This window comes from Macrobrachium rosenbergii, chromosome 9 (assembly GCF_040412425.1).
Source record: "Macrobrachium rosenbergii isolate ZJJX-2024 chromosome 9, ASM4041242v1, whole genome shotgun sequence".
Lineage (NCBI taxonomy): Eukaryota > Metazoa > Arthropoda > Malacostraca > Decapoda > Palaemonidae > Macrobrachium > Macrobrachium rosenbergii.
This window is the reverse complement of record NC_089749.1, coordinates 53943426-53957678: the sequence shown is the minus strand read 5'-3', so window position 1 is coordinate 53957678 and position 14253 is coordinate 53943426. Positions and strand designations below refer to the sequence as shown.

General features: G+C 37.5%; 1 protein-coding gene across 37 annotated transcripts in view; it reads left to right on the top strand.

Moving 5' to 3' along the window:
• The window catches only part of LOC136841815 (SH3 domain-containing kinase-binding protein 1-like), a 334418-nt gene that overhangs the window by 280350 nt on the left and 39815 nt on the right, over positions 1–14253 (top strand). The window contains exon 1 of one of the 37 annotated variants that reach the window (XM_067109141.1): positions 13381–13928. The exons of 34 other annotated variants lie outside the window; for them this stretch is intronic. In XM_067109141.1, the coding sequence (XP_066965242.1) occupies positions 13806–13928 (123 nt within the window). In that variant the 5' untranslated portion in view covers positions 13381–13805. Of the gene's footprint in view, positions 1–13380; positions 13929–14253 lie in introns of those variants that run through there. 2 more of the 37 variants (XM_067109137.1, XM_067109156.1) reach the window with 2 other exon arrangements.

Sequence of the window (14253 nt, the reverse complement as noted above, 5' to 3'; positions counted from 1 at the left end):
TGGGACTTGGTTCCTGGGTCTTTGGTTCCTTGGATTTTAGTTCCTGGGACTTAGTTCCCGGGTCTGTGGTTCCTGGGTCTTTGATTCCTTGGATTTTGGTTCCTGGGACTTGGTTCCTGGGTCTATGGTTCCTGGGTCTTTGGTGCCTGGGACTTGGTTCCTGAGTCTTTAGTTCCTTGGATTTTGGTTCCTGGTCTTTGGTGCCTTATAGATTAATGACGTGGATATTTTCTTATGATTTAAATCCACAAGATTAGTGGAGTTCTGAAGGTTGGATCAAGGTCGTTAGACCATTGGGTGGTTGGAGAAATTGCGAATGGCATTGTTAATAGCACGAGAGAGAGAGAGAGAGAGAGAGAGAGAGAGAGAGAGAGAGAGAGAGAGAGAGAGAGAGAGAGAGATGGGGGTGGCATGCCTAGATGGTTTAAATTATTAAGGAAAGGCAGGGTGTAAGTTTTACCAAGGTTTTATGACGGGTGGCTGGGTGAGATGAAATGAGACATATCTGATGTCAAACGAGTGAAAATATTTTGAGAAGTATGACTGAAGGAGCATCTACTGAAAGATATTAAATGAAAGCGTCGAATGCTTGAACCCTTTGAAGGCTTAATAAGATACCCAAGCATTGATGATAATATGAGCTAATTCCAGTTAACTATTATTGATTCTACATTTTGAAAAACTCTACGAAAGTATGTTGTAGTTACATGGCTCTTCAGTATAAGGATAGTTTGTTTTTAATCATATGAAAACGAAAGCGAAATTTGCTTAGTTTTGGTGAAGTGGTGCGTTAGCTTGTGGAATGTATCCCGTACACAGGCATCCGCAGTCAGGAAAGAAATGTATAGGAATTGGTTGGTCAGAATTGTAAGTTACAAGGGACCGACTTGTTAATATCTAGTTTTCGTTTTGTATTGGATGGTGCTTTTAACGCTGCCCCCCCCCCTAAAAAAAAAGCTCGTTTCAGTTGCTCAATTAGCCAACGTAGTGACACTGAAATTAAGGTAATTTTAGGGGAACCTACCGTTATGTTAACTTTACACACCATTGTGCTATGCTCCATCTACTTTTATTTGATTCACCACTCAAGCATGATGTTCTGAATGCTGTGACCTACAAGTGTCTAGTAATAATGCTTTAAAAACTTAATGGAGAAAAGTCTTATCTCTCGAATATTTGTTTAGTGACCCAAACATTTTTAGGTGCTGCGGTTGCATTTTGTCATTGAGCACTCTCTCTCTCTCTCTCTCTCTCTCTCTCTCTCTCTCTCTCTCTCTCTCTCTCCAGCCTTATGCTTAAGTCAGCAAAGTAAATTTCGCTTATAGAATTGTTTCTTTTTGCTGTTTACTTGACTCATCCCCCCATTTCTGTCTTGTTTCGTTGCTCAGTGGTCAGATTGCAGTTGACAACTTCATTAGGAATGTAAATTGTTCCTCAAATGATGGACACTGGAAAGTAGTTTTTGTTAGGGGGAACGTACGTGTGTGTGTGTGTGTGTTTTTTGTGTATGTGTGGGTGGCTGGTGAGTAAGCATTTAGAATTAAGTGAGTAAATATCCTGACAATTGCAACACGAGAACTGATAGCGTTACTTATCAGCAGGAGGTCTCTGCGTAGGTAATGGGGAAATGGAATTAGGGAATCTCTTCAGCACTAAGTATTAGAAGTAGTAAACCAAATAACATCAACATTACTGTTCAACCTGCTTGGTTGTGTATGGTAATTTTAACATTAAGCAGTTTTCCCGAATAGGATGTTGGCTCCACAACAAAACAGCAGTACCAGTCACTGCCTCATTCACTCTTTTAAGTGCTAAGTCGAAACGTTTCATATATAAGCACAAAAAAAGAATTGCCCCTGAAGAGGAAATAGCACAATCTTTTAAAATTAAGCCAGGACGTCATCGCTTGTGAAATGTAGATGAAACGACAAAATACATCACGTTTCAGAATCAATTACAATGTAATGGTTCTGTAATTGGCACTGTGGATAGTTTATAGCAGCCATAATTTGTGATATGATGATATGCGCACAAAATGCTGCATTTGAAGGTCACCGCATGACATCGTTTTCTACGAAATCTAAGGTTCTGGCAACATTGAGGAAAGCAATTATTCTACGATTTTTCCACAAGTGCAAAAGCCAAAGTGATAACCTCATTTTTACTTTTCTGTAAAAGAAAACTATTGTGCCGGCTTTGCCTCTCCGTCCGCTCTTTATTCTGTCCGCACTTTTTCTGTCCGCTGCCAGATCTTAAAAACTACTGAGGCTAGAGGGCTGCAAATTGGTATGTTGATCATCCACCCTCCAATCATCAAACATACCAAATTGCGGCCCTCTAGCCTCATTAGTTTAAATTTTATTTAAGGTTAGCCATAATCGTGCTTCTGGCAACGATATAGGATAGGCCACCACCGGGCCATGATTAAGGTTTCATGGTCCGCGGCGGCTCATATAGCATCATACCGAGACCACCGAAAGCTAGATCTATTTTCGGTGGCCTTGATTATACGCTGTAGCGGCTGTACAGGAAACTCGATTGCTCCAAAGTGTTTCTTCGGCGTATTGTTTACCTGTTCTATTCTAGCCGTGATCCGAAAACATTCAGAAGAGGAAATGTTGTTTGCTAAAAGAGAAAAAAAGCAATTATCCGTTTGTCAGCAATTAGTAAAGTGACAGACCGGATTGTCAGAGTTAAAATGTTTCATTTCAGATTGTTCAGGGAGTATAAGATGTGTTTCTGTTATGTAAAATCAATAGAAACGGTGAATATTTGTGGGGTATTCTTTATTTTACACACACCTGTTTAAGCGTAAAAAAATGACTAAGATGTTGACGTCTCTATCTTTGCGGTTAACTTTTTTTCTCTTTTCTTGATCTGTTCATCTTTATTTTTATTTGCATATTTTTGTCTTTTTAGATGAGGTGGTTTCGCTTTTTGAAACTTATTTTTATTTTCATAATTATGTGGACTCAAATAATAATAATAATAATAATAATAATAATAATAATAATAAATCAACCAGCCGTTGAAGGGGGATGAAAATCTTAATGCTATACTAGCCTATTTCTCTAAAATATATATATATATATATATATATATATATATATATATATATATATATATATATATATATATATATATATATATATATATGTATATATATATATATATATATATATGTGTGTGTGTGTGTGTGTGTGTATACAGTACATACACATATACATACACCTATTGCTACCTTTTGTAAGTACACAAGAGAAAATTACAGTAGAAAGTCGCCACACTTTTCCCGCTTAATGGCTTGTCCAGTGTCAGGCAGAGGGACTCTAACCTGTAAAATCTACGAGTGTGGCGAAGCTGGGGAAATAGTAGACGGAATATTATAGAAAATATGAGGTATTTTAGCTTTCTCTTGCTAGACGGGTGATCGAGTACATTTATGTAAAATAAAAATAGTGTCTTTGTTGCCTTTCTCGTTCCGTTTATGAGACGGAGTGATAATCAAAATCCTTACTCATTTTTTTTTTATATAAATTTTGAAAATCAAACAAGATTTTAATGTTATGATAGAAAATAGAAATCGGTTCACGAATGTCAGTGAGTGTACGCTAATTTGGTAGTGTTTTTATTCGACAGTTTGAATACGTTTTGTTTGTCATCTTTTTATATATGGATGCTAATCTCGTTGAGGCTGATTGATATAGATATTTGTAGTTAATCACATTCAAAGAAATAGTATCTTATAGAAGACGCTGTTATCTCTATAGTCAGTCTGTTATTTTTTAAACTTTTATACCCTATATTTGTTGATAAAGATTAAATATGTCGCTATGTAAACCTAGACATAAAACTTCGGTATTTAAAGTACAGAATTCTTTCTTGATGCCAAATTCCACATGCTCATAAATTAAACATTCACAGTTTTTTATTCTGATTTTTATGGGTGTCTTGCAAAAATATTTAAAAGGCAATGAATGATTTTACTTATCCCACGAAAGAAGTTTATTTTATTTAGTTAGTTTGTTTAATTTCTTTTCTTTTTTTTGCGAGTTCTATGATCAGTCTTCCCCATGTGGGAGGAATGCTTGTTTTCACATCTCCACGATGTCGAACTAATGGTAGCCCCAGAGGCGAGAGAGTCCCACGATCGGGAAGTGCGCATTTCGTGTGGTTATATTTCTCTCTCTCTCTCTCTCTCTCTCTCTCTCTCTCTCTCTCTGACGTGATTATTTATAATATGGTATTGGGCCTGGTAAGTATTTGGATGGGTTACCATCAAGAAAAGTCAGGCGCCGTGTAGTAGATTACTATTTTTTATATCTGTGGTTCTGTTCAAGAGGATAGATTTTAGCTTAATGCTTTTTTATATATTAACTCAAATTCATGTATATATATGTGTATTAATATGTATATATATATATATATATATATATATATATATATATATATATATATATATATATATATATATATATATATATATATATATATATATATATATATATATTTATATATATATTTATATTTATATATATATATATATATATGTGTGTGTGTGTGTGAGAGAGAGAGAGAGAGAGAGAGAATGGTGGTGTACATTAAACGCCTGTATTATAAACCGAGCCCATTTAAGCGACCGTGCATACGCATACCGTAAGTACACCCAGTTATCGGGAGCCTCCCAAGGCACTTACTCCTCCGTGATAATCCTTAATAATGGTCGACGTACATGTGTATTGGAAGCCATTTAACGTACCAGGAAGTACCTGTCGCGCGTCCGAAAAGCGTCCCCGAGCATAATGACGGGCTGGAAATTGACTGACGGACGTTCCTCCGTATACGCTCGTCAATTGTCTCGCTTTCTTCAAACCTTGAGGTCTTGGGACACGAGACATTGGAACTCCCATATGCGGTTTGGCGGCGCTCGCTCGGGGAAAGCTTGTTTTTGTTTACGTTTCTTGTTTTTTTGGTTATGTTTCCTTCGTAGGTTTTGTTTTGGGGAGATAGAAGCGATACGGTCTAGCAGTCTAAACGTGCGTCTATTGCCAGAGGTTATGTATACATATATCCCCGTGGGGGTGGGGCGGTTAGTGCCGTCAGTGCAACTCATGCGGTGCACTGTACGCATTGCTTGAGGTTCTTTGCAGCGTCCCTTCGCCCCATAGCAGCAACCTCTCTTATTTCTTTTATCGTATCTCTGTTCATTTTCTCTTTCTTCCATCTTATTTTCCACCTTCTCATAATAATTGATTCATAGTGCAACTGTTACAGTAGTTTTTCCTCCTGTTACACCTTTCAAACCTTACTGACTGTCAGTTTCCCTTTCACTTTGTTTCACTTTATGTACAGCCCTCTACAGGGATAACTCCCTCTGTGGCGGGTCCTTGTACGTTTTCTAAATAAGTTGCTTCTTATATTTTATAATTGTCATTCAGTGTTTTCTCGTCAGTATCGTAGCTCCTGCAGAATAGGAGAATCTTTAGTTCTTTTTTAAATTTGTTTCCTTCTTGTGTTAAATTGCACAGAAGATTATTAGCCAAAGCCATGATCGGTACTATTTTTCACCTTTGACACATATTCTTTATATACTGTGCACTTAGTGCCATCGTATGTTTTATGTTTAGTATCACTATGACCTTTCTTTACACAGTGCTGAATGCCCTCTTGGTCCCAGGGCTTGGCCTTTCGTCTAAACTCTATAGTCTCTTCTGTTCGTAGTGTTTTGTTCGGGGAGATTGAAGGGATGCGGTCTTGTAGCGTAAATGTGATTATATTGTCAAAGGTTATGTATAATACACAGACATTTACGCATGAATTCCGTAAAACGCAGCTGTTTCCAAGCGCGTCACGTCAATAGGTGAGCCACGCAGCCCGTGTTTTAAAATGCCATCATTCACTCTTGTTTAGAAGAGGCTAGAGTGTCTCGACAACACGGCGGTGAATTTGATGATTCGTGATGAAGTGGGACTTGAAGGAGACGGACGCCAGCTTCACTTCACTTGAAGGAATTCAGGGCTTGTTGGCGTGATGGGCAAGGGCATGTGGCTCTGATAAGCCAGGTCGGCGAAGGGCAGGGCGAGAGTGAGTGTTATACTTTAGGGCACTGAAAGGAATAATATTGATGATGGTGATGATAGGGCACTTAAAGGAATATTGATGATGGTGATGATAGGGCACTGAAAGGAATATTGATGATGTTGATGATAAAGCACTGAAAGGAATATTGATGATGTTGATGATAGGGCACTGAAAGGAATATTGATGATGTTGATGATAGAGCACTGAAAGGAATAATATTGATGATAGGGCACTGAAAGGAATAATATTGATGATGGTGATGATAAGGCACTGAAAGGAATATTGATGATGGTGATGATAGGGCACTGAAAGGAATAAACATTGATGATGGTGATGATAGGGCACTGAAAGGAATAACATTGATGATGGTAATGATAGGGCACTGAAAGAAGCAATATTGATGATGGTGATGATAGGGCATTGAAAGGTTTAATATTGATGATGGTACACACACACACAGGGGGATATTCCGCTAATAAGGAAACATATAAAACACACTATGTATGCAGATATTGATGTCATGTGTATCATTGCCAACAACTGCAATAAGAGTAATGCGGTTTGTACCAATTTACGATTACCAGTTATATCTGCCCTCTGTTATCTACCCTGAAATTTTTCTAGCACTGATTCGTGGTATAGGTGTGAGCAGTTCACTTTAACGGTCGCTTTTCGTTTCATATCTCTTGGGAAAAGTAAATTCAAATACCCCATAAGGGAAATTTGTCTTTGCTCTCCCGATGAACTGTTATTATTCCATATATTTTTATTGAACAAAGATTAACAACGAAGTTCAGCAATTCATGCGTGTTATGTGGTGAACGGAAATTTATACCTGACCATTTCTCTTGCGTTTATGTTCGCATGGAAAAGCACTCCTTTATTTTTTTACAAAATCATTCGCTCCAGTCTTTTCCACTGCAGGAAATCACTCCTTTATATTTTGACAAAATCATTCGCTCCAGGCTTTGCCGACGCATAAAAGCACTCCTTTATATTATGACAAAATCATTCGCTTCAGTCTTTGCAACGCATAAAAAAACTCCTTTGTATTTTGGCAAAATCACTCGCTCCAGGCTTTGTCAACACATAAAAGCTCTCCTTTAAATTTTGACAAAATCATTTCCTCCAGTCTTTGGCACCGCATGAAAGCACTCCTTTAAATTTTGACAAAATCATTCGCTCCAGTCTTTGCCACCGCATAAAAGCACTCCTTCAACTTGTGACAAAACCATCCCCCCCCCCGTCTTTGCCACCGCATGAAAGCACTCCTTCAAATTTTGACAAAATCATTCCCTCCAGGCTTTGCCACTGCATAAAAGCACTCCTTTATATTTTGACAAAATCATTTGTTCCAGTCTTTTCCACCGCATAAAAGCACCCCTTTATATTTTGACAAAATCATTCGCTCCAGTCTTATCCACTGCATGAAAGCGCTCCTTTATATTTTGACAAAATCGTTTACTCCAGGCTTTGCCGACGCATAAAAGCATACCTTTATATTTTGACAAAATCATTTGTTCCAGGCTTTGCCAGCGCATAAAATCACTCCTTTATATTTTGACAAAATCATTCACTCCAGGCTTTGCCAGCGCATAAAAGCACTACTTAAATTTAGAGAAAATCATTTGCTCCAGGCTTTGCCAACACAAAAAAGCACTCCTTTATATTTTGAGAAAATTATTCGCTCCAGGCTTTGCCAATGCCTAAAAGCACTCCTTTATATTTTGACAAAATCATTCGCTCTAGGCTTTGCCGGCGCATAAAAGCACTCCTTTATGTTTTGACAAAATCATTCGCTCCAGGCTTTGCCAACGCATAAAAGCATCCCTTTATATTTTGACAAAATCATTCGCTCCAGGTTTTGCCAGCGCATAAAAGCATCCCTATATATTTTGACAAAATCATTCGCTCTAGGCTTTGCCAGCGCATAAAAGTACTCCTTTATGTTTTGACAAAATCATTCGCTGCAAGCTTTGCCAACGCATAAAAGTACTCTTTTATATTTTGAGATATCATTCGCTGCAGTCCTTGCCAGCGCATAAAAGCACTCCTTTATGTTTTGACAAAATCATTCGCTCTAGGCCTTGCTTGCGCATAAAAGCACTACTTTATATTTTGACAAAATCATTTACTCCAGACTCTTCCACTGCATGAAAGCACTCCTGTATATTTTGACAAAATCATTCGCCCCAGGCTTTGCCAGCGCATAAAAGCACTCCTTTATATTTTGACAAAATCATTCGCTCCAGGCTTTGTCAGCGCAAAAAGCCCTGCTTTATATTTTGACAAAATCATTCGCTCCAGGCTTTGTCAGCGCATAAAAGCACCCCTCTATATTTTGACAAAATCATTCGCTCCAGTCTTTTCCACTGCATGAAAGCACTCCTGTGTATTTTGACAGAATCATTCGCTCCAGGCTTTGCCGACACATAAAAGCACCCCTTTATATTTTGAGAAAATCATTCGCTCCAGTCTTTCCCAACGGATAAAAGCACCTCTATATATTTTAACAAAATTATTTGCTCCCATCAGGCCATGCCATAAAACAAATACAGAGAAAAGAAAAAAAAATGAACTTAACATTAGCTGAAGATGCTTAACCTTAGAAAAAAAAAAAGGGGGGGGCCGCGGTTTGGGAGCAGCATCCATTGCAAAGATGACAATGAAGGGATGCGGGGATGGTGGCGGGAGATGACCTGCTGAGTTCACAAGTGAAGGGGAGATGGATGTGGATGATGGAGCCAGGTCATCCATTGGTGTCCGGATGACGCTGATGATTGGCACCAACCTTTCAGCCACTTATCCACCTTGCGGTCAGTTCTCGTTCACCTTCCGTGCTTCTCTCTCTCTCTCTCTCTCTCTCTCTCCATAGAAAAGAGAAAAAGCTCTCTCTCTCTCTCTCTCTCTCTCTCTCTCTCTCTCTCTCTCCACTCCATAGAGAAGAGAAAAGCTCTCTCTCTCTCTCTCTCTGCATAGAAAAGATAGAAAAAAAGATAGAAAGGAGAGAAAAAGATCTCTCTCTCTCTCTCTCTCTCTCTCTCTCTCTCATTTTTCTCTCTGCATAGAGAAGAGAAAAACTCTCTCTCCCTCTCTGCATAGAGAAGAGAAAACTCTCTCTCTCTCTCTCTCTCTCTCTCTCTCTCTCTCTCTGCATAGAGAGAGAAAAAAGTTGTATGGAGCGTGTCAATTGACTTGGCTTCTTAGTGGCCGGAAAGTGAGGTTCTTTAATTAGTAGATAATAAATGGCACGGGGAACACAACGGCAGGAAGCGAGTTCAATATTGTACGTAGTCATTATGAATAGTTGCATCTTGACATTTCTCTCGTAAAGTTGTATTTTTATGTCTGGTATATGTGCACTATATATATATATATATATATATATATATATATATATATATATATATATATATATATATATATATATATATATATATATATATATATACATTATTATATATATATATATATATATATATATATATATATATATATATATATATATATATATATATATATATATATATATATTGTTGTACGTCTGTGCTTACGTTTGTTTGTATGATTAATGGGATAAAAGAATTAAGAATACTGTAGTGAAAATAGAGCGGACTCTGCATTACAAGAGGAAGCTCAACAAGTTGGGAGGATTTCACGTTACATCTCAGGGATTTGTCGCACGAGAATTACTCAATAGGTCAACCGGTTTCTGTCTCCTTCTATCAGCGTAAAAAAATTAAAAAAGAAAAAATTGAGTCGTCTATCCGACACACTTCCAAGTTATGTTTCGTTGCTTGTTGTATGTGAGTTGTTGTTCGTTTATTTCGGTCTCTTAATACCAGCTGCTTTGTCACTCTTCCCCCGTCCCTTTATCGCTTTTATCCATTTTCTCTTTATCACTTCATCCATTTTCCCTTAGCATTTTCATCTGTTATCTCTGTCACTTTCATCCATTTTCGCTTTATCACTTTCATCCATTTTCGTTTTATCAGTTTCATCCATTTTTCCTTGAGCACTTTCATCCATTTTCCCTTTAGCACTTTCATCCGTTTTCCCTTTATTACTTTCATCCGTTTTCCCTTTAGCACACTTTCATCCATTTTCCCTTTTGCACTTTCATCCGTTTTCCCTTCATCACTTTCATCCATTTTCTCTTAATCGTTTTCATCTATTTTTTCTTTAGCATTTTTACTCTTCCATCAGTCCACCTTATCACTGCCAATCTTATCACTCGTCACTCTCCCTTTCGTCCACTGTGACTCTTTCTCTTCCCATTCTCACTCCATTTACAATTCTCACGTTTGCTCTCCCCCTTTCTTCCTAATCACTCTCCTCCCCATTATTCCTGGTCACTCCCCCCCCCTTTTGTCTTTCTCCTAACGTCTTTTACCACTTCTCCCATCTCCCGTTTTACTTTCCCCTGTCCTTGTCTATTTTGCCTATGGGCCCCATTCCCCATCCTTGTCATTCTCCTGCATCTCCTTTGTCCATCTCCCCGATTCCCCAGCCACCTTCTCCATCTCCTGCATCCTCCTCGTCCATCTTCCCCACCCCCCTTTCGTTCTTCCCTGTCTCCCCCATCCCACATTCGTTCTTCTCCCCCAACCTCCTTATCTCTTGTCAGTTGAAGAATTTGTTGAATGACCGCAGTGATGATTTGGGACAAGTGCACCCTAGAGTGCCTAAGTTCGGTTCAATACATTTGACATGGAGTTTCTTGATTTAAAACATTCTCTCTCTCTCTCTCTCTCTCTCTCTCTCTCTCTCTCTCTCTCTCTCTCTCTCTCTCTCTCTCTCTCTCTCTCTCTCTCTCTCATGAAGTCGGTCAAAAGTGAATGCCTTTTTTATATGTAATTACAAAAAAGTCTACTTTTTCTGTTTAATGTGTCTAAGATTTTTGTTTTTTCTTATCTGCAGATTCTGCTTATTTTTTAGGTTCCTCTTCTAGAACTGTTATGGGACGATCATTAATATGGAAATAGCTTCGATGACCCATGACGTGGTGACGCCAAATTGACGAACTAACAAATCAACCTCACTCTGAAGCTGTTTTTGATATTGATGCTATTTACATACGTTATTATGTACCATTGCCTTGATACCTCCACACAAATATATATATATATATATATATATATATATATATATATATATATATATATATATATATATATATATATATATATATATATATATATATATATTATGTACATATGTATATATGTATGTATGTATATATGTATACATATATATATATAATATCTATATGTATGTATATATTTATATATGTATATCTTTGTGTGATTTTGTGGTTCCTCCCTTTTTTTCTCGCTATTCTCTTGTTTTTTCTTGTTAATTACCTTTTAGTCCTTAGTAATGTTAACATCGGCTTGTTTTTTATAATATTAACAACTAGATTTCAACCGTATCTGCTGAGAGAAGACGCTACCATTGAATTGCGAACGGCGTTGTTTAGGAAGACTTAATGCCCTTGCACTCAAACATAATCATAACAACAACTTCCTTATCAGAAAGGTTTGGATGTCATAAATTTTATACCATATTTTTTTCTTTAGAAATGACTGTAATAGTTAGTGGAGGCGACTGTGAGAGTGACAGAATTTTGGGGTAGTTAACGAACAAAGGATTTATAGGATATTGAAGTGGTCCAGTTTCCACAGTGGTTTGGTCATGTTATGCGGAGAGGTCATGTGTGTAAAAGAATTATGAGCATCGAAGTGGAGGAAAGGAGAAGAATATGAAGGACATAGTTCAGATGGAAGGATAAAATAGCGAACGACACGCGGGAGAGAGGTTTAAGAAATCAAGATGCATTGGACAAAGGAAGGTGGAGAAGGTTAACTGGATGGAAACAGCGACCCCCATATAGAAATGGGCAAAGCTGAAGACGAAGAAGAAGAGAAGAAGTGGTTGAGTTCCAGATCCTCTAAATCTGCAGTTTTATTTTTCAGAATTATTATTATACCTTACATAGTTTTTCTGGTCCTGAGACAAATTACTAAAAATTGTTTAATTGACTTACGGCATGGAGGAATAGGTCAGGGGAAAAATGAACTGGTGAATAATTGCCTTCTCTGGAATCTCTCCAAGTACAAACGTAAAGTACTTACCAAGTTTTATCAAAATATTAGACAGTGAAACACTGCCCCTTGAATTGGCCTTTGATCTTGCAAAATATGTCAAGGTGAAAAGTATTTACGAAAATGATCACCATTCCAACGGCACTTCGCTACCGAGTTTCGAAGTGACCTTGAGAATGTGCAGGGGTCGAAAATATCTTTGATAAACAGCGTAATTTTCCCAAGATACTTATTAAAGTTTTATCAAAATCGGACAACTATCAGATGTTGATATTTAAGAAGTGTGGCTTGGAAAAGTAGGTTAAAGTAAAATATATGATGACCTTGAAAAATTGGCTACAAGTAGGACACAACATTCGTGAACAAATTTGTATGTATGTTATATTATATTATTATATATATATATATATATATATATATATATATATATATATATATATATATATATATATATATATATATATAGTATATATAGTATATATATTATATATAGCATACTTACATTATATGTATATATGTGTGTGTATATAACATACATACATACACGCATACAAATTGTTCATGAATGTTATATCATCACTACTGAAAATTTTACATTTCATTTACTCTTATCAGTCTTTCAATCAATGGAAGTGACGGACCTAGTTAGTCTTAGAAAAAAATTTCATAAGCAGACATAAAACTACCAAGTTTTTTTGTTTTATTTATATTTCGTCTAGTTTACTTTATATTCTATTTAAAAAAGGTGAACACCGTGTAATTCAGCCGGGCTTCAGCCAAAGGTGACCTTGAGCGATGAAGAATTTTAGGTCACTGAAAAGTGACTGGAGGATTATCACGAAGGTTGAACGAAGGGAACAGATAAAAGTGGAGATAAGCCCCTGTTGTCCTGTGGTTCAGTTTAAAGTGTTTTCTTTTGGTTATTTAATTTTTTTTTTAAATGAGTGTTCAGTCGATGAAAGCCAGTTTTTTTTTGTGGCATCGTTTTGAGGAACCTCTGTTGAAAGTTGCCTTGAGGGCTCTGTCAACATATTTGTCATCTTATAAAATTTATTTTGTTAACATATCACAAATCTCACAGTGTAGGTAGAGCAAGTTGTGTGGCCTCGCTTTCCCGTGTGGACTGTCTTTCGGACACAGACGAACACAACACCTGTGCACCGAACACCTGCACAACAGGTTGGCCTAGAAATGAGTCACTAGAAGATTTGCTTCTATTTATTCTAGGGGGGTAGACGGAGCGTCGTTGCTCTGCCGTTGAGCGATCGGTTGATCCTAGGATAATAGACGGAATTAATTGATAATCTGATATCATTCCTCCATCAGATTACCTCTACGGATTCTGGAAAAAGGCTATACGCCTAGTGACGCGATCAGACTAGACGTACTGTGGCGCTCCGGTGTGATTTTTGTGGCTTCGAGAGACATTTGCTGCCGTTGCTGCCCTATCTCGTTACAGTTTGACACCTATCGTTGGAAAGATGTTTGAAATGGCCAGTCCCTAACAGTGAACATTAGCCTATTGAAGCTCGTGCTTCCCGTGTGTTTTGACGCCATTGTTCTTTTCAATGGAGGGCTTTTAAAATGGCGCGATTGTGGTGGCAGTGTTGTTGAGTGCGGATGCACTTGTGTGTGTGTGTCTCTCTCTGGGGTGGTGGCGATATTCGGCGTGCCATGATGGATCCCTCCCGGATACCCGCTTTGACGCCGTCATTCGTCAATCGGAAAGGCAAAGTGAAAGGTGTAAGTCCCTTTAATTCAGCCTAATTGGTTGGTAGTGTTATCTTTTGGGCGGGCCTTCGTACCCCTCACCCTTACGCTGCCCACGGTTTTCGTTTAGGATTGAAAACTAAAACGACGATATATTCGTGTCTGTGTGTGTGTGTAGGCCTATATATATATATATATATATATATATATATATATATATATGTGTGTGTGTGTGTGTGTGTGTGTGTGTGTATGTATGTATATATATATATGTATATATATATATATATATATATATATATATATATATACACAATTGTGTATGCGTGTAGATTCCGTCTAGTTTGAAAACTACCAT